This window comes from Eleginops maclovinus, chromosome 20 (assembly GCF_036324505.1).
Source record: "Eleginops maclovinus isolate JMC-PN-2008 ecotype Puerto Natales chromosome 20, JC_Emac_rtc_rv5, whole genome shotgun sequence".
In the NCBI taxonomy this organism is placed as follows: domain Eukaryota; kingdom Metazoa; phylum Chordata; class Actinopteri; order Perciformes; family Eleginopidae; genus Eleginops; species Eleginops maclovinus.
Window position 1 is genome coordinate 8,246,365 of NC_086368.1, and position 25,431 is coordinate 8,271,795.

Below are 25,431 nucleotides of genomic sequence, written 5' to 3' on the forward strand. Positions count from 1 at the left end.
GTCACCTGTGTCTCTTCTCTCTTATCTGTCTGCCGTCATATTTCCTACCTTGGCCTTACCAAATTGCATTACACTTATCTTGTTGAGGCCTAGTCATAATTTGTTAGGCTTTGATTAAATAATGTCTAAAGTTTGTATTATTAAGCCTGATTTATTATCAGCACAATGTGTTGGCTTTGATACATTAGTTTAATGTGAACACTTTTACTTTACTGTTACGATGGTGGCCAACACGCGCGTGACAATGGCCCAAAGCATTGATTAAAACACAAATTAGCCAAAACACATACAAATTAATAATATTGATCAGTTTATTGGAAATAACTAACTTAGCTCTAGCTAGCTTTCAGCAAATTTTTAATAATATCGGAAGGAATCATGCAATCACATTGCTAAAATAAGCCAAAAAAAAATTACATTTCAGGAACATTTCCAGTGACAGTTGGCCAACTTTATAATTTTCAACAAGCGCTCCAGTTTCAGTTGTGTTTGTCACTTTTTAGGGTCCCCTGTTCTTAATTTTTCCTAACCCATTGCTCTTAAATTGTTTGGGGCATTTTAACGTGTTTGCGTCTCAAAAAAGATTATGATGTATGTTTGTAATTAAAAAAATGTCTTGAACAAGAGAAAGAGAGGCCACAAATGATTATGTTGACTGGAAAAGAATGAAACAACATTACACTTACAATCTTAAATGAATGAGTTCACACAACCCCTTTAACAGTTTTCCTTCTTTAAAAGTCTATTTATATCTCTGTCTGTATTATTCCCATAGCAATACTCTATATGTGATCTCCCTCCAAATAATGAAAGCGGAAATGAAAAAGGAGCAGAACTGCAGGGTAACGACACAGAAATAACACTCTTCTCCCTGCAGCTACATTCCTGTTATGCCATTCATTCACGTCTTTGATGAAGCACTAATTGATTCCTTTTCTTATACCTCAAGTAGACAGGTGGCAAAGGAAAATGTTTAGTCATGGTTGGATCAGTATGAAAAGGTAACCTGACCCTCAATAATATGCTTAACCTCAATAAAGGCATTATTCCTCACTCCTTAAGAGCACACAGCTCTATATTAAGTAATGTCGATGTTTATCAATGTTTGTTTTATGCATATGAATTAAGTTCTTTGTTAATGTTTATAAAAACAAATCAGTTACCTAGGCTTAGAGGATTAATTCCCTATTATACCAACACATAGACACACAGGTGTTGTTGTATACCCACCACATTTTGTCCAACAAAGGCTACAGAACAGGTGTATCGATCGCTGTAATCCACGATGCTCTCACTCCACGATGCTCTCACTCCACCTGCTGTGATAATTAATGAGCTGTTTTGATACACGGTGAAAATGCTTCTCCTCTTTTCAAGTTGTCGAGTAGCTGTAGGAGTTAGCAGCAGACGAAATGGGGTCTTTGTGGATCTGGGGTTGCTGTTTCTATCCCATTGCGCTATTGGATTTTTAGCTCTGGCTCTGGAGTAAACGCAGATAAAGGGTGATGGGTATTGAATGCCTTGTAACTTCATTTGTACATTTGCCTTATAAACTATGCTGGGCTGCAATAAATAATCTTTCCACCTATTTAGAGGACTTATAGAATCTACTTGATTTCACAAGTAGATTCTATAAGTGTAAACATACATGCAATATATGAGGGACTGTTGTTAAATGTTTTATGTACAGAACATTATGAGCTCAGGCGCATACCTTACCGATGGGAGGGTTTCAATTAAGGGGCAGAAAATAAGAATACCTGACTCAACCTGCGAATCACCTGCCCTTTAGCTAATTTTAAATGAGCATATATGGTGCGGAGTAATAACTCATACTTATATGCAGTTGTCCAGTGAACTTGAATACCCTTTTGAGGAGGCTTTTTATTTATTTTATTTATGTATAACATAATATTGAAGTTGTGCACTTATTAAAGGTTGTACTTGCAGGCGTTGTCATTAATCATCTTAAGAACATATGACACTAATGTCAGAATTTCTCCACAATTTGCTATCAGATTTCATAGACTGGATTCAAAAAGAAAACTTCAAATGCTCAAATGTGGGTAATTAAACTTATTGAAAATATATTGAAATAATTCAGTTGGCTAAGTTAGCTGTGCACCAAACCTTTACAGGAATAAAAACCATGACAAAAACCATTTGAAAAGTAAAGTTTGATTGAACACTCCCTCTGTACTGGAAGTGTGGTGCAGGTAGATGGGGACATAGTGCAGCTCAGGACTCACAGATCATAGCAGCAGGTTGTTTACGTAGTTATAGGTTCTTTGTTTGTTGTTCATTTCTAAACCTTACTGAATATAGCCAGTACTGCAGAATACCTTTGAGCAAGGTCACTTGACTAGTTGGTGTGAAGCAGCCTGATGGCAGCCATTTGAAAGTATTAAGAGTTGGCTATATATACTTTGATACAACAGCAGCATGTCACAGCTTGTAAAGTAATGATGTGGCAACTGTCTTCACAAAAATAACATCAGCCAACACAGACTGCTGTGGAGACAGCTATGATTTATCAATGTTTTAAAAAGTTCCTATTTAAGTAAAGAAGATGAATTTGTGGTTCCATTGCATTACATTTAAAAGAATATAGGTTTTGTATATTTCAAATGAAACTCTTTATTTGTTCATTTTTAATATTTTGCAGTGCAATTGAAATTGCTTTATGTATTTAGGTGTGGAACACTTTAATTGGTTATAGTTGCATGGTTCTTGACAATACTGATGATAAATGTTTACTGAAAAAAATTGTCATTGTAAAAAAAAAGACTACATTTATGGTAAAATGTAATTTCAAACAAAAGGCTTTATTTGTTCATTCTTTATTACATTTAAATTTAAAGTGGACATATAATGCTAATTTCTAGGTTCATTATTGTATTTTGTGCCTATACTGTGACATGTTAACATGCTTTAATGTTCAAAAAGGTCTTTATTTTTTTATTTTTCATACCTGCCTGTATGTGTGTGGGAGACAAATTCACTTTTGAGGGATGTTGGGATTTTAGCCTTCGCAGACAATTTACATGCACACAAACCTAACACACTACAGGTGAAAGGGAAAACCCCCAAATAACAATAGGGCCATTTTAAAATACTGTTTGTCCTTAGGTCAGAATACCTATGATCATAGTTTAATTTATTGTTGGATTGATCTTGACAATACTGCTGATAAGTCTGATAAATACATGTTGTCACTTTAAATTCAAAAGGTTGTTTTTTTCACAGTCACACTGTATTGTAGTACAAGGATTTTAAACTCCATCCCTGTAGTGAATGTGAACATATTTGTCGGCGTTATTCAACAGGAGCTTGGCCTTATCCACTCATTATTGTTGTTTACCCACTTGAAGTATGAGCGTTAAAGGTTGCATCAAATCAAAGCTTGAAACATCTCTTCACAGAGACCTCCAATAATATAGTTAGTGAAATGCAGTATTTACAATAATGACTATTTGATCTTTGGCATACTTAATTCAATTGAGCAAAGGTCTCTAAAAGAGCTGCAGATTGGGTTTTTCTTTCCTTCAGCAACAAGAAAATCCAACATGTCTGTTTCCTGAATAGCATCACAACAGGCAGTGACTATACAACTTCATTGTGTGGTAATATCTGGGGCTTAAATAAGATAAATACTTCCCTGTCAGTGGATTAGGCACCCAGAGATGTTAATGAACCTCTGAGAAAAACTCCTGTTATTTGGTTGCAGCACATGCTACTCTGGAATAACACAGCTGTTGGGCCAATTCTAAAGTCATTCTGAAAGCTCCACTAATAGATGAATTCATATTCCTATTGGAAAATGATATGTTAATGTTAATGTGAAAGATATCGCTCCTTCAGCCAAAAGTCAAACAAAATGATCATCCCACTCTGCAGTCCCCTTCAGTTCTGAGCATTTTCCAGCCTTTCAGTTGTTTTGGTTTTGCAGGCAGCTTTTTTGGGCTTAAAAAATTGCATTAAACCCATTTAAAATGATCTGCTCGAAAGTTTTGACAGAACAAAGTAAGGAAGCACCGTGGAAAACATAATGGATCATAATAGCCATGTCCTTTAGAATTCCATGATAGAGACTAAAACAGATCCAATAGAAAAGTGATTAATATAGACCTTTGCACTAGATTAGGAACTTCAAATTAATGTTTTTTAGTTTCTACTTGATATGTACATGGGAAAATGTGCCATTGCTAATGAAATTGGTAATATTTAGGCAATGTTGTGCTCTCTTGCTAAGGACTTAAAACAGAGCTAAATTAGGAGTGCAGACTATAAAGTATACCCTCAATGTGTACTGTACAGGTAGCCAGAACTTCAACAGAAAATCTGAGTATATAGTTGCATTCAAATATATTTCCGTCTTTTTTCTTCCTTTTTTCACCTCTCTGTCTTCTTGTCACTCTATTTCACTCTCTGTCTTAGGTGTACTTCAAGCGTGATGGCGAGCTGATAGAAGTGATCTCCTACACTCAAACCTCCAATGAGCAGGGAGGCGGCGCAGCTGGGGTGAGAGGAGCCCGGCCGCTCATCAGCAGGGACCTCGATGACACTAAACTGCAGCGCTCCCTCTCCCTGCTGGACCCCGAAGGCCGAGTGCCCCGTGTGCACACAGAGACCCCCCAGCGTGTCCACACTCAAGGCCAGCAGGCCTACGAGCCGAGCCCTGCAACAGAGGTCATCCCAGAGACAGTGGTGAGCCGGGAGTTCCCCCGCTGGGTGCACAGCACAGACCCGCTCTACTACTTCAGCCACACTAACATCCCCCAGAGTGACGGTTCTGTGGTGGTGCAGGCCCGGCTCACCTGGACCCTCAATCCACAGCTGGATAATGATGCCCTGTTCAGCTGCGAAGTCAAGCACCCAGCATTGTCCATGCCCATGCAGACAGAGGTCACTCTATGTGAGTAAGCCCAAAACTAACTCATTGTATTTGCATCATATGCTGTGTATCAATTTGAATACTTCGCTTAGTACACTGATTGTTTTGCTCTTTGAATGCAATGCAGTGCATGAATTTCAACCATGTAGTGTTCAAAAATCACATTGCCTCTTTGCCCTAACCAGAAGTCACAATAGTGGCCGTTAGCTACGAAAATATCTAGCAACAATCATTTTGCGTACCATATCATTACAGACTGCTAAATTAACCCTATAAAATTAATCGTGTCTTATTTTATATATATATATATATATCATAAACACGAATAGTAAGACGTTACTTAAACAGTGATGAAAAATACACATTATAACTTTAATGTGTAGTGTGTAAATCAAAGCAACTGCAATCGCTATTGTTTGCATAACATCTGTCACGTAGCTAAAATGGCGATCGTTTAGTGAAATGTCCAGCATTCCACAGTTCACTTTTGACAGCTACACCATCCACATACTCATTGTGTTGCAATAATTCGCATTAGGACATTTATGCACTCAAAACAGCCAATATAAGTACCGAAGTACACAATTGGAGAAATGTACCTAGTTTCATTCCTCCACCCAGTTTGTTCTCAGCTGTTTTCTGTTTCTCCTCCCACTCTACCTAGAGGCACACACACACAACCTTTACTCCCTTTTAATCTCCTGCCGTGTCCTTGCATCCCCTTGCTACACTTGGAAAGCGTTCGGGCCCCTTCACGTTTCCCCTGCAAATGTACTCAGAACAACACTGATTTTCATTTGATGGCACTTAATTGTGTTACATCTGAGCAGATTGCGAGTTTAGCGGCAAATGCAAAACTCTGACTGAGTGACAGGGCAATTCATCGAGCTCTCTGTTGCTGGATTGAGTTAACTCAGTACCGTTATTGAAAAAGTCAGCCTCAATTAGAAGACTCAAATGGGAATTTAGACATGTTATATCATTGGAGAGACGATTTCAGAGATGATGCCCTTCTTCAAACGTCAATGAGCAGCTCCCTTAAACTATTTTGTCTGACATTTAATCTTTAACCTCCTTCCAAAACAACATCACTTTATTTAAAGAAAGGAAACATAGCAGTGAGATTATTTGCAAACTTTCCATCTGAAAACCATCAAAGCAGACATAGGGATGCAGATACTGAATTCTAAGCACAGGGAGTCATACTTTAAGGGAAAAGTTAGCATTAAGTTTTAAGAGTGTGTAACCCAAGAGAAACACACACACACTCATTTTATGTTGGCAATACGTTGGCATGGTCCTCCTGGAGACAAGCCACACCATCCTGACAGGACAATCAGAGACATTATCTTCCATGAGATGTTAGCTATGGTTGAATGAGGAGACGGTGGCTGGTACATATTTGCTCGCTGCACTATTTCTCGCTGTCCATATGTTATCTCCCATCACCACCTTTCATCTTATTAATAGTGTCCCTCTTACTATGCTGGTGAGCAGCTGTGGTCACTCTGAGTCGATGTATGGAGACTGTCATTATAAGTGGAAAGTCTTTAATGGGTTTAAGTAGGGATTTAAAGTCTCACAACAACAACACAAGGCACGTTTAGTTTTATAGTACAAATCATCACTTTGAAGATAACAAAAACAATTTAAAAAATCATAAAGCATATGAAAAAAAAAAGATATAAATGGGCATTAGATCAGCTGGAAGAACATGAAAAGTAGAGTGCATTACATGGCTACAGTTGCCGCAACTTTAATACATTCATGGTTTTGATTCCAGAGCTGAGCAGCGTAGATGCTAAAATCTGCTTCACCATGTTCAGTTCTGTCAGTAAGTATTACCAACAACAGATTTCTCTCCAGTAATCTAAGAGGCCTAGCCGGTGTCTTGAGGATTTAAGTTATTGTCAAGGCTGGAGAGCAGAGTACATAGGACCCAAATGCAGAAAACAGTTTCTTTAAAAGAACATTTTTCAAAATAAACGTGAAAACAAAGACAGATCTTGACATCACCAAATAAAACAAGGAAAACTAATACGGATCGTAATAGATATGTGGTCCGGTATTTGGTTTAAGAAACAGCCTATACAATTTTGTATAGGCTTAAAATATTTTGGTGTGTGAAAATGCAACCACAGGTGTCCGATTCTTATTGGCTGGAAATAAAATCCTGAAGGTTTTTTCTAAATCATGGTTAAGCCCGTGAGTTTGGTTACATTTTTCAAGATGATCAAAATCTTTTACATTTTTTTGTCAGTTTTTTAATTTTATATTTTAAATGAGCAACTTGATGTTTTTAAGAAATTCATAGAAAAAAATGTATGACACCGAGGAATATTTGGATCTAAATGTAGATGATGGAAGCCAATACTGTTGCAGCAGGTTGAATTATCTAGTGCAGCAAAAGAAAAAAGAGTTAGTTTCTTTTTTTCCATTTTGGTGTGCCAGGAAGACATCCTGCCAGAATCCATATACAACATATGGGTAAGTAGCGTACATCTACAGGGTCTCAATTAGTCAAAAAAATAGGACATTCCTTTCTATTTTTCTTTTTGGTCGGTTTAAAGTTCAGGCTATGAAAACAGTTTAACTTTTAGGAAAGGCTGTGATGAAAGAGCTGGGATCTCGTGTTCAGCAAACATTATTCAAACGAAAGAAGAAGTGCATTCATTTTTTAACTATTTTCAGTTGTGAAATAATACACGTTTTTTGCTCTATTATGAAATTACTATGAGAATTAAATGTCAACACTATGGTGTATGTGACCCTGACACGCTAGATGGTTCCTTTTAACAGAACCATCTGAGAAAGCTTCGTTCGGAAAGAGGCATACACTTTCTAAATCTACTTGGCAGGTGAATGGATGAAACATCTGTCAATGAAACTCTTACCAAAGCCTAATGGGATAAGAGACAAACGTAGTTGTTCTTCAAAAAAGTGTTTTTCTTTTTTCTCCTTTCAATCAATAAAATACATCTACTAATGTTGTTGCAGCATATTTGCTAAACTATCCATTGTTTGAATAAACAGCCTTTTTGTGTCACGTCACACACACCTAACCCATGCCCAAAGCTTCTTGTAGGTCGTCACATGCACAGAACATATGTCGTGCTATATATGGTCTCACAATTTTTGCATGACTTGCGATATAAAAAACACAATAAGAATCCAGTTGCCATGAAGTACAGTACTTCTTATGATGATAAGAAGTATCATCCTTCTTATATTGTTGTTTCATGAAATGTGTTTATAAAAACAAATAAATATATATTTCCCGCATTATCCTTTAAACCACATAAGCAGAGGAGGGGATCCAGTCTAAAACAGCAGTTCAGCCCTAAACACCAATTTGTATTCAACATCTGACATCTGAAGTTGTCTTTCTGTAATACCTGTCACCAACATATCCCAAGCGGATTTGAATAGAGTACTTCAATTGCAGGATTCAGACAGCCATATCAGTTGAAGGTATAATGGCAGTAAAGTACCCTTTCTGACAAAGTATTCAGCTCTTTGCCTCTCTCACATGTTGATGATAAAACAGATGAAGCATCCCGTGGTGAATGTGCCCTGTGAACCTCTTGCTAAATGTCAAAGGTGCTAATATTTTGACAAGCCTTTATCTTTTCCGTGTTTGACAGCATTAATTTGTCATTACCTTTGTTCTTTTAACGAGATGGAAGGAGCATCAACAGACACACCTTTTCTTTTTTATCCACCACCTAAAGTGTTGATTCTAATTAGAGCACAATTGAAATTTGAAGCCCTCACAGACCTGCTTTGGGCTTGATATAACTTGGAACATGGAATAAGATATCAAAATATAGCAGGGTTATAATTTAGGTTGAGGTTATGCACAACGGAAATTAGCTCTAGGTCATTTGATAGACAAAGTGTCTGACATGCTTTGAGAGTATTTAAACATTGTGTGACTCTCTGTAGAAAAGCCCATTGAATGTTTTCCATCACTTACATTCCCTGTTTATTTCTATTTTGCCGCCATAACTGGATAATGGCAGTCAGTATCTGTCTTTCTGTATATGCACACACTCTCTTGTTTCTCTCAGGTGTGTTTGGTCTGGAAATGAAAAGGAATTATTTGCAGTGCCCATAAGTAATAAATCTTTCAGAGATTTAATATTGCCACATGAGACAGAGCGACAGTCTGACAATCGACCAATGTTGTATTGCACTTCATGAATAATCATGACTCGCTCCGTGGTTAGCATACAAATGGACCTGAAGCTACACCAGGCCTTGGGGTCCAAAAAAGATAAAATACTACATCGCTATGAGATCATATGCCTGGTCTATTCTGCATGCCTGGATTGTATTCATTCACACAGAGAATCTAAATAATTGAAATAAATTAGCTTCTTTGGATTTAGATTGGCTAAGGTGTTTATTATTCAACATCATTAGACAAGTGGTGGAATTCCATTTCATACACTGTACAGCAGTGAAGACGGATCCAGGCTTCCTACCTTTGCTTTGCCAGACCGTGATAATCAAGGAGCAGATGCTCAGCTTCAGGAAGGCGTTTGTGATCTGTGTGCATGTGTGTGTATTGTGGGGGATTAAATGTGTGTACATATTTGTGTATGGTTATTTATATGTAAATGTCTATGTGGGTCTGTTTGCCTGTGTGAATATATACTTGGTACGTGTACCTAGGTGTTTGTGTGTGCCTTATGTCACCTGCAGCCCACATTCATCAATCTGTTTTATCATCCTGCTTTTGGGTCACATAGTCTATGTAAAGGCACTACAGAGTGCCAGATTCACCACGATAGAGTGCTCCAGCAGTCAGTGAGGGGTTTTAAGAGTGGTCGCCTGCCTCTCCTGCTTTTGTTTTTTAATGAAACCTGTTAAAGTGACAGGTCTCCTTCAAGTCTGTTGTGCAGCTGGGCAAACCTGTTGATGCCCTTGCTGGGTATAAAAGCACACCTGGTGCACAGTGAACAGTTGTTTTTCTGGAGGGAATTTGTATTCTTTGACCCGTCCTTCCAACCATTTCCTTGTAGCAAACCGAAGAAGTTGCCAACAGTCTCATGGGTCCATGGCTCATTTCCCCCTGTGAGGCCCCTCGCCCTGTGAGAGAGCTTGTGTTTGTCCATCACACTGCATGCTGCCCTAATCAAAGGTGGTGACGTAGGACGCCAACTGTCACTGTTGGAGCAAATCCCAGAAATCAGCCATCATCTTCCCCAACCATATGCCTTGCTAGCTCTATATGACGCCACGACACCAGTATTTAAAAATACCTTTTCTGTTGGTGTGTGGGTGGTAAAAACATGTGCTTCACACTGTCATGCCACTGCCATACCAAAACTAGCCAGTTAAATGCTATCCATCTCCAAAATGAGATGTAACACTTGCACTTTTCAAGCCATTTCAAACTGATTGAACTGACGGTTTCCATTTATTTGGAAGATTTTCTGGACAAATAGACTGGATAATGTAGAATAACAAGTAATCTAGTGGTGCTAAAATCTTTTGGGGAATTTGAATATCCACTCTTTCAATTTCCATTTCATGCAATTCAAATGCTTTTGCTCCTTTTTACGAAAGTAGTCCCAGACATTATACACACCACATGGGCAACGCCACATGCTCAATCCTATTTACAGCTATGACAGTGCAACTCCTATTTCATTAGACTGATGCAGGCTTGTAGTCAATGGTCTCCTAAGAAAAGGCTGTGCTTCATTAGCCACAGTGGACATTTTGTTGCCAGATTAATAGCTAAATACTGAGGTCATTTGTCAGTTTATTTATTTATCCTTTAGTTTACCTCCAGTTTGATTTATATTAAAAGTTCTATTCAAATTAATTGAAGCACTCCTGGGGTAGACTTGTAGACTCATAATGGATAGGATGCCCTTAGCTTGAGTCTCATTACATGTGCTGCTCAGTTTGTTTGTCCAACATATGGAAGTGCACAGCGTGTGGAGCCGTTATCTTCCATGGGATTGTTAATCATCTTAACCCGTGCAGAACCTGCTTATATGGGCCTAATGCAGTAAACTGTACTATAAAACCGTAATGAAATGATTTACCTTTTTATAATATTATGCAAATCACTCATTTTATCTCGACACTACACACACTGTACAATGACTGGCCCCTCACAATCTCAGAACATTGCTATCTGCCCGCTCCCTCACTCGATTGCGCCCCATTGTTTTAGATGGTCCAAATGAAAGCCATCTGGGGGCGCCGTCCACACCAAGACAAGGGAATTAGCTCTCTGAGTGTCCCTTATCTCACTGCCTCTGCACTCCACCCGGTGCACTCCCATTCTCCTCTAATAATGAGTATCCACCCCATTTAGTTCTTTTTCTCTCCAAGGGGTGATAAATCTAGCACAGTCCTTTGGATGAAAGAACCTGCAGGTCCCTCGCCTCTCGCGCTGTGACCTTAATTGACAGGAAATTGTATTTGTTTCTCTCCCTCTGTGGCAAAGCAGGTGTCCAGTAGGATTTGCTCTCTGGGATCAGTACAATGACCTCCCTTTGTCTTTTTTATTTTTCTTTTCAGCTGCTCCTAAAGGCCCTAAAATCTTCATGTCCCCCACCAGAGCAAAGGTAGGGGACACGGTGCGCATCACTGTGCAAGGATTCCAGGTAGGATCGCCTGGGGTAAGTGCATGGGGTTTAAACAATCAATGGCTTTTCAATATGTGCATGTTTTTTTCTCCAGAGTGACCACGATGTTGGGCATACACATTTTGTTCCTCTCTTCTTCTTTCAAAATGTTTATTCACGTTAACAATGAGCAATAAATACTTAAACTAGCTTTTTTTCATGCCGTTTCATGTTTGTACTTACTTACGGTGGCCTACAGGTGCAGTCGCCTTTCAACGCCCCAAAAGATTTCCATATGGAGAAACGTGCTGCCGTTTTAAAAACACACATGAAAATAAAGGAAACATCTTCACCAACTTGACAACACTTGAGTCGCATGTAGAAAACATTCACCAACTTGAAGGAACATGCTACGGGTTTATTAAAAGCGCTGCAAATAGTAAACGCTACCAGAAGCTCAAAACACAACGGAAACCATGGCAACACTAAATAGTGATACACACAGCTGGGACCGGAGCACTTGTTGATGTTCCAGGATTATAAAGTTGGCTATTTTTACAAGTGTGAAAAGTCTTTTGTTAATGTATTTGAAATGACTAGGTTATCTAGCAAGAAGATCTGTAATAATATCAAAAGGTGATCATGTGATCAGATTTTGAAAATAAGCCAAACTTACATTTTAGTTCAGTTTACAGTGTCAATGCCTTTAGTAAACGGTGCAAGTTTTGCCAAATTGGTGAATGTTTTCCAAATGCAGCCCATGTGTTGTCATGTTTGTGAAGATGTTGTTTTTTTATTTGCATGTTTTTGGGCAAATTTGTGTTTTTATATTTGCATAGTTTCTGTGCAGCGTGTTTCTCCGAAATGTTTTGGGCCGTTGTAGCATGTGTTCACCTGTTGGCCGACATTACTTTCTGATTGAACAATGAAAATGGTAGCAAATATGAATAAGAATCAGAAATGTTCAATTGTTCCACAGTGGGAAAAACATTTTAAAGGCAATAGGACAGTCCAGATAAAGAGGCAAGCACACATTAATAATATCAAATAAGTACCGATCCGTGGTAAAAAAGTAAATATAACAATAAGTATTATGAAAGTAAGTGAGGTAGGGATTACTAATAGCAATAATAAACTGGACAAAAGTACAGAGATTAATTTGTTTACGAAAGACTAACATCTAGCCAATGTCCACGTCAATCAGTCTTTACCAACAGGCAGCCATGCTATACAAGTTGTACTTTCTGAGGATTTCAACTTCATGTTCTATAATCCCAAAGAAAAAGCTAGGTTCCAGCAAATATATTGTGTTGTGTCCCTGTCATCCCCTGCCATGTCCCCAATGGGAATGGCCTTTGGAAGGTGCTAATGTCTTTGACGGGATTGACACATTGAAACCATCCAGCTGGAGTCAGTCAAGTAAAAATGATATGGCTGATCCTGAGACAGGACCTGTTAATGTCCCAGAGCACAAATTGCTTTTGCTACATCTCGGATCCTGTTATATTCTAGGAATCTTAAATCAGATGTTTGATTTTATTTCACTCTTCTGAGACATTTCCATGTTAAATTAATGTGCAGTATTGTTATTGGTCTTGTGCATCAATCTATTGACTGGTCAGATCTTTACATGGGTTTATGTCAGCCAAACAATCTTGGGATTTGTTTAACACTTTTTCTTGGAACACTGTTAACATTGGATGTAATACACAGGCTTTACTGTGGCAAACAGCCAGACAGGCCCTTTGGCTGCATAGGCGCAGGACTGATCAGAAAGCAAATTTCCCTTATCCACTGAAACTAAGCTCCAGGGTTTCACAAGTAGATAACATTGTGTGTCAAGACTGATAATTTTGCCTAACTTTTGGAAAAAATAAGATGCAAGTATCACCTTGGGTTAAATGTTTGAGGAATACATTAGAGAAGCTTATCCTACAGTGGGGTTTTTAGTTACTTATTGGATTTAATAGGACATTGATGGTTCCAGCAGTCTAGCTCACAGTGTTCTTTTTTATCTGGCCTGTATGCTCTTGGGGTTATGTGACAGAAATATCTCACCCAAACCCTTTTAGTATGTTTGTTTTATCTTAATGTGACCTTTTCCCAAGAGCCTGACTCAATCTACTCGCTCATTTAACCTGATTCAAACAAAGACCTTGGAGAACGGTTTTGTTAGCATTCATTTTGAAACGTTAGAAATCTGTAATCTAAGACAGCAAGTCACTTCAAGCTGTTATGGGCACTTTTACACCAATCATGATAAGACCAGTGTGTCTGAACTCTGTGGTGCGTTGGGGCATGTGAAAATGATATAGTTTGAATTTAAGTGCAAATTGAGCAAATGCATAGACTTTGCTTACTTATCTGACATTGATAGTCGCTTCTGCTTGAAACAAAAGGAGGGAAGGCGAAACAAAGAAAGGGGAAACTACAGTCTGATTTCCGTATTCAGCTTTTTCTCCATACAATTTTAACCTGTATGAACCACATTTGAATGAAGTCATAAAAGCTGGATTAGTTGCTCCTGTTTCAATTGACTCATTATTATTCAAACAAACTCTTTCTGAAGTCATGGACCCCTGCAATACAGCTATGCTTTAAGGCAGTGAAACATAACGAACTTAGAGATAAACTTATACAATATATCACATGAAGGACATTGGTTCTACTTAATTTGCTGTGTTTGTCACTAAGGCAACACTTCAGATTACCATGGGGAAACATTTCTCCTTTTGTTGTACTGTTTTTCAAGTTCTCTATTCCCTGTGCTGTAAGGCCGAGTGCTCAAAATGCTGTTTCACTAAAAGCCGGAATATATTCCAGGGACTTTTATTCCAAGGGTGTATCAAATTAATGGAAAACAAGATACAGTATATTGTGCGTGACTAAATACTGCTTGAGTGTGTGTCCTAACCTTGTACATCTGATATAATTGTATGCCAAAGGTGACTTGCAAGTGTGTGATAAAAGTTAACATTTTTTCACACTCCTCTATAGTGTGAATGGCTTTATTTGACATGGTTCTATGGAGTTTTTCTTTAGGTGAAAAAGACATTGGCCAGTTTTCAAGTCCGATTTTGGCATTGTTACAAAAACATTTTAAATCAAATGTTAAAGGCAGTTGCTCTCTTATATCTATATATTTTTTAAATAATTAGAAATATTATTCTACAATTGGTCAGTTTGGAACTAAAGTCCCTTGGTAGTTTTGTGTCTGTTTGTGTCAGTCATGGAGGGATCATGGTGTAAAAAGGAAAAAAAAAGAAGCATCAGAACCTTAAACCTCAAAGGTGGAATGGTACAAGAGATCCACCCTCTTACTGTGTCCTCCTATTATCTATGAACATGTCAACCCACTGATAAGAGTGAAACACTGCTTTCTGGACGGCTATATTTTATAATTGGCAATTGGTGTGATAATCTCTAGAGGGCAAAAAATGTGCGGCGAAAAAAACTTTTGTAAAGTGAGTGTTGATTATTAATGCATGTTGTTAAGTTGCCATTGCATTAGGGGGAAAATTGGTGCTTGTTTTATTCATGTTTCCTTTGCTCTTAATCTCTTGGCTGAGGCTCACAGACTTTCTCTGCACATCCCACCCTTTCCCTCTACCTTTTTCTCCTTCCTTTAATTCTCTTCATACCATGTGGGGGCTGGGTGTTTATAGAATGAAGTGTTCCCAGAGCCTCTCTTCACCTGGACACGAGTGGGGGGCCGCCTGCTTGATGGCAGCGCCGAGCGAGAGGGCAAGGAACTGATTCTGGAGAGAGTGCCAGCCGAGCTAAACGGCTCCATGTATCGCTGCACGGCCCAGAATCCTCTGGGCTCCACGGATACGCACACTCGCCTCATAGTCTTTGGTATGTACGCTCATTTCAGCAACACGCCCTGGCCCCGATCTGGAGTGGCTACTACACTAGCAATTAAACTGAAATCACATTTAAGTTTGATTAATTATTTAGAACATGATGAATATAACATTTTTTTTTCTAGTGACTGTACAACTTGGGTCCACGGGAATTTTCTGAAACAGTTATACAATAACACAGTTAAATGTCACAGAAAAGGACATATTTATCCAAAATTCATTTCATGTATCTAGAGTATCTTTGAAAAATGCTTAGGAGAACTATGTGACCACTTTTAGGTATGAATCATTAATGTAGCTAAGTGCGTGATTAATAAGAGATTGTATTCTTAATTGGCTCAACAACACATTCTTTTTAAGGCAGCACTTAGTGAGGGAAACTATTCTCTAGCAAGGGCTTTAGTCACTATTCCATCATGTTATATCTTGTACTGCTTTCACTTAAACACCAGCAGCTAACACTGGCATCAAAGGCCCATGATGAAATCAAAGGACCTTTGTTGTTGAAAGTTTTGGAGGAGCTCTTTGTTTAATGGCCAAATCGAGTCATCATGTTCATCGGAACCTGGTAGTAGTTCTTTGCTGGTGCTGGTGTGGGAGCTGGATTGCTTACAGGCTCTATTATCTCTGTGTGTTTTGCTCCTCTGGACCTGTTTACTCTAGACACTCTCAGTAGAACTGCCTGGATCGGCCTTTCTGAGCCTCATCAGAAAAAGTTTTACATTAATAGTGATTCCTGTTCAGATGTAAATGCAATTTGAAATGTTGGTCCATGGTTGAATAAGCCCCTATGTCGCTGTTCCATAAATGTCTCAATAAACAGCTGTGGCTCACGTGACAAGTGGGCGTTAATCAATGGGCAAGATACTTAACCCCAAATGCTCCGATAGGCACGTCTTCAGAATCGAAGTGTATGTCAGTGGCTTTGGATAAAAGCGTCAGCTAAATGACATTTAAGTAAATATTAATCAAACAACTACAAGCTGATTAGAATGACTTCAAAGGAAAGGAAAGGCTACAGCACACACAGCGCTAAAGAGGCCCTATTGTGCTTTTTGTGGTTTTCACTTTCCTGTAGTGTAATATAGGTTTTTGTGCATGTAAATGGTCATCAAAGGCTGAAATCCCAAAGTTCCCTGCAGAGGGAGTTTCTCTCCCCTCCCCCCCCCCGACTGTAACGCCTCCATTTCACTCCTTGGTTTACTTCCGTGACATATTGACATCACTATGTAACGAGCAGATTCTATTGGCTAATGGTCCAAAACATTGTACATGATAGGCTTAGGGGCAGGACACTTCCTACACATGTCTCAGTGGTTTTATCATCACAACAGAGCCGGCCAGCTAACAAATCACAGCAGACTGCGCTCTGGTTTCAGACAGAGGCTGAAAAGAGGCGCTGCAACACAGGCAGTTTGAGAAAGATAAAGATCTTTTTGAACATTAGAGACACAAAATGCGAATATGAACCTGAACAATTAGCATAGTATGTCCTCTTTAAATATGCAGACAGTATTTGTATCATTGAAGAATCAGATGTCTTCATGCATTTAATAAATTATGCTATTAAAGTATATTAAGGAGATTAGACAAGTGAAAAATAGGAGCAGGCCTCCCTAGCACTAACAATGATCAATAATGATCATTGATGCAGCCTGTAGGAGAACTGAGAACACTACTTCCTTGATGTCATTTCTTTCCCCCCATTGTCCCTTAGCAGTACTAATTCCTTTTTGCATACCAGATGCAACATATCGTGCATGCATTGCAGCTCTATTCATAATGGCTCTGCCATGTTGGAATAAAGCCACTACAATACATTTACGTAACAGAGTCCTTTGAAAGCCCATAAGACATAGCTATATATAGATAAAGACATCAATGTTACACATTCCATGGCTGAACAGGGCATTTGACACATATACTCTACAGAAGTCAAGTCACGTATACAAGAAACATGAGAAATATATTTTTTATATAGAAATGTGTTGCACGCACACATGCACTTCAGCCCTGAAGTGCCCCATTAACAACACCATTTTTTCAACTTCATCGAGTCTGAACCAAAGAATATTATATCCATATATGTTTTTAATCCTCTGCCCCAAACAGGGCGAACAGGGTTTATAGTAAATCACAAATGTACAAATTACTAGGCGGGCCAAATAAGAACCTCCTTAAAGGGGGGAAAGCACCACTTTAGGGAGGCGTTACCTTGGGAGGAGTTTTGCTAGGAAAAGCACTAATGTCTATTTAACACCCCGGTGCACCCTCAGGTGTCATCGGCTACGTGCCTTGTATGGCCCATCTGTCTGCCTGTTCCTTGTAGATTGCTTCTCCTCACGCTTAGGGGAAGTAAATGGTGATTAAGTGACCTTGGCACCGTCCCCCATGGCCTTGAGATGAGACACTTCTCTCTCTGCCGGGGGCGGGGGTGGGGGCTGAGAGATAGAGGTATTTTGGGGCCCTGCTTGCTTGGCAAAGTGTTCATTATAAATCATCAGAATAATAGAGTATAATAACGGCTTGGTGTATACAGTAGATACTCTCCACTGACGACGTGTAGCGCTGACGTTTGATGATGCACTTCTTTAGCTACCCTCAGTGATATTACCCTCTGAGTTTACTGTGCGAGTCAGCACTGACGAGCCGGGCAGTGACAAACACACAGGCAATAAAATGAACACACATGCAGAAACACACAAATATGTATGCTTATGCAAATTTGCAGTGACAAGCAAACACGAGCGTGCAAATGTAGAGTGCACACACTAATGTCCCTGTGCCTCCCAGAGGAGCTGCTAGGTTAATGTTGTAGCAGACCAGCAGAGTTTCGGCTATATATTGAGCTTCCACCTGCTCATATATGAAGTAAAATAATTACTCAAAAAAACAAAATGAAGCATGTTGCTTGCAAACCCTCCTACTGCTTCCTTTGCAATTATGTTATCCCTCTGTGTACTTCACAAAATGACATGGACAGAGTGTGTTGTGCAGGCTAGACATTTGTGCTGCTTATTAAAGGTGGAGTCAAATTCTCCATACCTCTTTCCCAGACTGTGTATTTTCCTGGTCTCTCTGCTGCTGAAAGTGTCCTGGTTGTTCTGGTTTAGCGCTCTGTGTTCCCAATTCCATTAACAGGCCCAGTGTTTGTCACTGGGGATATGCTGTTTTACATGTGCTTCAGGAACATTAGAGTTCTGCTTCATAAAAACCTGTTAGAGCTGATTATATTTTCTCTTTCTCCCTGTTTCTGATCTTTGTCTTTGTTTCCTTTTTTTTCCAACAGAAAATCCAAGCATGATGAAAAACACACAGAATCAGAACAGTAAGTATTGCGTACACAGACATTAGTTGGTTTTTTTTGCTTAGTTTTTCTATTTCTTTTATTGATTCAGCATCACTAAAAGGATATTTAGTACACTTTTGTATACTGTTTTTTTCTTCATCCACACAATCCATACACATAAAGATAACATGAAAAAAAAGAGGAAAACAAATGTATATAAATTAATTAATTAATAGAGATTGAATTTAAATGTAATACATAAAATATAAAAAGGATGAGGGTGATTAATTGATAAATAAATAAACCAATAAATACATTAAAAAAAATACAGAAATCAATCAGATAAATAAATAATAAATAGCATTAAATTAAGTGGAAGAGGGGGAGCACCCATGTGTAAATGCGTGAAGGTGCCAGCCATTTCCATCAAATACATTAAGGTTATTGCAAATACTATCTTTAAAGCGTGTTTTATCATTACAATGCATCGTATGTTTTTGCTGTTTTGCTTGATCATCACATGACTTGAATGGCTGTTTGTAATAAGAGAACACCATCAGACACTTCAGTTTGTCCGCTCACAGAATGTGTGCAGAAAAGGTGTCACTGTTTAGATAAGCGTATCTTTGGAGAGACTGTGGTTTCAACTTTCAAAGTATTGACAGGTGGAGGTTTGCCACTCTGTCGTGAATGCATTTTCCCACATAGACTGTGTGAGAGTGATTCAGTCAGGCTTAATCTTCGGCGATGTGCAGCAGCAGCAAGCAACAAGCCTCTTCCAATGACTAACCGAGCCTGTCACTTTTGGTTGAGTGTGAGATTATTGGCGTTTCATATGTGCAGCAGTGGCTCATTTGCGGCTTCTGAGATTATAATATGTAAAGATGAGGGATTGTCAGGAGGAGCCGCAGCGCTGTGACAACAACCTTTCCCTCTCTTCCTTTTTCCTGCCTTTCCTCTCTCCTTCTTCTTCAATCTCTCCGCCTGTCTCTCCTCTCCTCCACTCTGACTTTTCATTCTCATTTTCTGTCTCACCAACCGCCAGCCTGTCTTCCTGTTTCATCCATTTCTGGTTTCTCTTTTTTCAACACCCTTATTTCCCTTTACCCTCAGTTGTCTTTTCCTATCCTTATTCCTTCAATCAAATTTACATTTTCTGCTTCTCCTCTTCAGCCTAGCTAAATCTCTTATTTGGATGCAGAGACTCAGGCCTCATGGCCAGTGTAGATTTTGCTTTAGTGTCGAAGAATGTGACTAAATAGCCATATTTTAAAAGACTGAAATAACAGTGGGTAATTCAAGAAATATCAATCAGAGTTTAGAGAGGGGTAAGAAAAACAGAACCATATAGACTAGACCCTTACAGCTTTTGGTTAGTTTATATAAGCACGACTCCTACCTTTAACTCATTTAAGCTTGATAAATGGCTATTAAAAAAAGTAAAAGTCAGTCTACAAAAGTATGCGTTTATTGCATTATATAGCATTCAGCTGACTCTTTTATCCGAAGTGACTTACAATAAGTGCAATAAACCATAAAGATTCAAACTAAGGACTGCAAGAAAAGTGCTGACATATTTACTTCAAACAAGCAATATCATTGTAAGTAAAAAAAATGAGTTACTAGTAAAATAATCATCAGTGTTTTTATGGAGAAAACATAACTGGCGTGTACTAGATGTTCAGTAGATTGTAAAATTCTGATTAATGAAGCAAGAATCAATAACACACAGATGTTGAAACTCTTGCAATTATAATTGAATAGTATAATTTCATAGTGTGTAATCCCTTGCTCATGTGTGTGTTTGTCCCAGCGTACAGTGTGAACAGCTTCCCAAGCAGATGGCAAGCAGAGCTGTCTTTAAGCAGAACCGCCCCAGTCAGACATGATTTGAACAGTCTTGTCGTCTGACATTGGCTTTATTCTTTTTCACACTTTTCAAGTTTCATACTTCAATATCATATGTCTCCTGTCCACTCCAGCACTTAATGTGTCCGTCTTTCTCCCTCCTGCCCTTTGTTTTCCTCCTCTGTCTTACCTCACCTTTCCAGTCTGTGCTAGTTGTATCGAAGGGATGCAAATCTGAATATGCAAATGTTATGGTAAGCGCAGGAGCAGGTGTGTCGCAGCAAGGACAGAATCAGGTCAGCATGGACGCGCAGACATGCCTTGCATGCAATTCAAATCGATGTACAACATGGCCCCAAGAGGTCACCACACACGTGGCTCATAGCTTAATGGCTGCATACTAAACTCTTCGCCCTGGCCCTGGAGTGGGAAGGACCACCCCTGTCAGTTACTCAGGGCCGCAGCAGACGAGAAAACTGCTTCCCATGAGGGGTTATATTCATTCATCTTTGTCAGAATTTCACTCACCCAGACAACTTATCAAGCATAGCAATGAACTGAATTCAAGAGATGAGGGAAATTGAGGACAAAAATGTTTTTGCAGATGGGCTGTTATATGTATCAAGAGTTTGGGGTTGTCTTGTTTTTGCAGGCAATGCATCATCTTGGCCGAGACATGGAAGTGCAATCAGAAAGAGAAATTCATTACAACTACAAAGACTCATCTGATGACCTTCATAATCATTGAAAAAAAATAACAAAGGCATGAACGCCAAGAGACATAATCGAGTAATCGTCATGTTATTATATTCATGTATCTTCTGTATTCTATAGTGCCATGCAACATTGTAATTTGATTCCTCTTTTAGAACAGAGGTCAGATCAGAGACAGTAACCACACTGTTAAGAGTGCAAACAGAAATATCAAGTATAGCTAAAAATGGCATCTAACTTTACATAAAGGAGCCCTATTTTGCTATTTGGGGTCTTCCCTGTCACGTAGTGTGTAATGTAGATTAGTGTGCATGTAAATGGTCTGCAAAGGCAAAAAGTTCCCTCTAGAGGGAGTTTCTTTCCCACACTTTCCCCCTGCCTGAAATGCCTCAATTGGACTCTTTGGCTCCATTGGGTAGCGCTCCAACACATTCTACATGACTAAGGGGCGGGACATCTCTAACCGGTTCACCAATCACACAGGGCCAGGGCAGCAAACCAATCAGAGCAGACTGTGCTATGGTTTTTGACAGAGGGTAAAAAGAGGTGCTGCAGCACTGGCAGTATGAGGAAAATAAAGAGCTTTTTGAACCTTAAAGTATGTAAACATGTCACAGTAGAGGCAAAAATTACAATTATGAAACCTGAGCATGTGCGTTAAAGAGCCCCTTTAAAGTCACATAATCGTATGCAAAAAGAAAGCACAATATATTCCGTTGGCATTTTAAGTCCAGCACAACTGAGGGAGAGGCAGTTTTTTTTTATTATTATTATTAAAAAGAGCCCATTACCACTGAAATCAGTCCCAGTTCACATTCAGGTTGGCAGAAATACACTGAGGCCTGAGCCAAAACTGAAGGCGAACAGATGGCTGGGAGACTTGCATCTATGATTGTAGACTGAGGGGAACCTCAGATGATGATCTTATGGTTGGATAAGCCCATTACAGAATGATATGAAGTACTTATTGAGAACACCGGTTGTTATTGTCTCTTGCTATATGACTTGAGTGGAATATGCTGTGTAGGAAATGACAGATTCTGTGGAGATGTACGTTCATTATGAAGGAGCCTTGATAGTTTAATCCTCAGCAGACAACAACATTTCTCAGCAGACAATGTTTCCTCATCCAGACTCAACAAACTGCATCATCTGACAGGTCTAAACGCAACCAGATAAAAACTGAATCTAATGAGTCTAACCACACCCCGATGTGTTCAGGCTCACTTGAGAATGTGATGTCTGCGACAAACTGTTGTTGGTGTCAACACATCACCACCCACACTCAGTCACCACTTTTCTCCCACTGCGCCTCCAGTTTCACTGCCCTCTCTGTAAAGTGTCCATGAGGAAATAAACTATACCAGCATAAAGGAGATGTCTCTGCAGATCTCTCCTCTACAATCTAGTATCCCTGCTGTGGGCCTTAGAACAACAAAACCAAAGCATAAAAGATTCTCATAGCTCCATTTTTTCTTAAAATATTGTGAAGATATTCTGGGTCTGTGTGTAGCCCTAAACTTTATTGAACCATTTTGCCATCCTGTTTGTCAATACTTATTCATAATTGTACTATGTTATATTCTGTTGACGAACCTCCACATTGTTGAAAGGTTTTTTGGGGGAGTTTTTTTCTGATCTAAATCGAGGGTAAAAGGACTGGGGCTGATATCTGGCTATATAAATAAAGGAAATTAAGGAACCATATAAAGAAGATGTTCCAGTAGTGAATGCACTGTATAAACAAAGAGGTTTTATCGGTATCAGTATCATTATCCACTTTCATTACATACACTCATTATTATTTACTTAGTTTTTAAAGTTGCAGCGAGTTTCTACTTGTGGTGATGTTTTCAGACCGCTGTAGTGCATTTGCACCTGTCAGCTACCGTATAATACCTTCAAAAATGTCCAATAAAACTTATTTAACATAAAACCTTTTTGGTAACTAAAACAGTTTATTCATGAACAAGTAAATGCATTGTGCTCGACTTACAATAGTATGCTTTATTTGAGAGTGGCTCTTCATGGTTTATTGCACTTATTGTAGGGTTACAGCACATTTAATCCAACTCATTACATTTCAAAAGGGTTACAAATGTTTAAAGAACTGGCGATCAATTGAATTTTTTTTTAGATATGACTTTGCTGATTGATGAATGGAATCCTGAGGAAGGGTGTGTTTGACTTATTGACTGTTTTTTGGGGTGTTTGTAGATGGAGCCTCCCGCCTGGACGTGCTCGGACTAACGTGGATGGCACTTGTCCTCACAGTGACAGTGGAACTGACGTGAAACCTCTCATCCAAGACACTCTCTTACACACACACACACACACACACACACACACACACACACACACACACACACACACACACACACACACACACACACACACACACACACACACACACACATACACACATACTTGCCCTTCTTAGACAACATCCACACAAAAACACATACACGCACACACACATTTTCCACAGACCCTGCAAGCCTTCTCCAGTCATCAACAGCCCTCCATGCGTCAATCGATCAGGAAACTGTGCCATGACATGATGGCACACTTCTGTTTTTTGTAATAAAATAATAACCAAGATATTATTATCAAAAGAACAAACGTGATGAACATGACAATAACCCCCCTCGTATATAACCCTGCCCAGTTACACCTTTTTTTGTTTCTTGTCCCACGTCTGCCTGTTGATCAATAAAATCAGATGATTTGAAACAGAGAAAAGAAAAAAGCATTTGGCTTTTATTTTGACGGGTCTAAATGTCATTGTGTTGACTGAAATGTGAAAAGTGGAACTGGCTTAGGATGTACCCCCATATCAACCACTCCCATCTGTTCCATGTCCTGGGATGCACCTGATTAGCAACAGGATGATAAACCACGGGAACAAACACAGATGCTCCAAGAGAACATTCTTTTTTTATTGATATACAAGTGTTGCTTTTTTCTGATGGCTCGGAATGTACAAGAGGATTTAAATGCATTAAGAAAAAAAAAATCTCCTTTTTGAGTGTATTTTGTGTACATCAGTGTAAATATTGAAAATAATTAAAGAGGTTATATGGGTTATGGTGAGGGATGGTTGCTGATATCGTTGGAGTTTACACTTCTCCATCTTTGTTTGTACTTCATTCAACACTGTTCTCAGAATAATTCTTGGCTGAAAGGACAGACACATTAACAGCCTTTCTGTTTCTCATTCAGGCTTTTTTAAATATGGCAGGTCTCCAAGGACAGAGTAAAAAAAAAAAAAATCTAACATATGTCTGCTGTTTTGGGGTTGTGGTGCATGTGACGTTTGAAGATTCTTTCTCCTTTTGGTGTGTTGCAATTGACAGCACTGCAACTCATTGTCACTGGCCTGTAATCCAGTTATTCACTTGTGACATACTATCTTAAGTGACCTACATTGTGTACAATACGTAACTCTTACCCAGACATCTGCAGTACTAGTAGGATCATTTTAGCCACCATTCCAGGGAGGTGCTCACTTTAGGCAGCGTGTAAACAGGGTTGTTGCATTTGTTTCATTTCACCTGTATTAAAATGGAGAGATGATAAAACGTACAAGCCTTGACTTTACTTATAACACTTTGTTCGACATGTTCAGTACTAGATGTGCTCCTTCTTTGATTGATGCTTGGGACAGTAATATTTTATTTTGCTCACTACTTCATATCTAGATTGTTGCAGGCCTTGATTACAATCTAATTTGATGATTATCTCAGCATACGACGGTCTGCCTGGAGACGGAGATGTACGTGTATGCCTGCTCAATTACAAGCAAGTTGCAGATATTTCCAAATGTTCTGACCCCAACACAACGTTTAAAGGAGATTCTGACGTCTTTGTTAACCCTTTCCAGTTTGTGTCTGCTCACTCACAGTGGAGGGGTGATTTAATGTGGAATAATCCTTCATTGTTTGGACTTCACAAGAATTGCAATTTAAGCTATTCTAAGGACACAACATGTATTAAGGGATTAAAGTTTAAACCAGGTAGGAGGTAAGAGGGGAAATTTCTGAAGCTTATTTGAATAAAGCATAGACATATCCGTTTGGGATATCGGCTCACCTTGCCAAAGTACAATCTATATTCCTGCATCTAGAGATGAGAGCTGCATAGCACAAACATTATTAACAGACAGTGAAATGCATTTTGAATTATTATTTTTTTCCGGTGAGGGGAAGCAAAAGGCACGGATGCTTGTCC

General features: G+C 39.0%; 1 protein-coding gene across 3 annotated transcripts in view; it reads left to right on the top strand.

The window, feature by feature from the left end:
• igsf21a (immunoglobin superfamily, member 21a) overlaps positions 1–24,727 on the top strand; it is a 192,983-nt gene extending 168,256 nt beyond the window's left edge. The window contains exons 6-10 of one of the 3 annotated variants that reach the window (XM_063910860.1): positions 4,438–4,915; positions 11,438–11,538; positions 15,150–15,342; positions 18,640–18,678; positions 23,419–24,727. In XM_063910860.1, coding sequence (XP_063766930.1) covers positions 4,438–4,915; positions 11,438–11,538; positions 15,150–15,342; positions 18,640–18,678; positions 23,419–23,495 — 888 coding nt within the window. In that variant the 3' untranslated portion in view covers positions 23,496–24,727. The remainder of the gene's footprint in view (positions 1–4,437; positions 4,916–11,437; positions 11,539–15,149; positions 15,343–18,639; positions 18,679–23,418) is intronic. The other 2 variants (XM_063910861.1, XM_063910862.1) reach the window with 2 other exon arrangements.
• Positions 24,728–25,431: the final 704 nt, after the last annotated feature.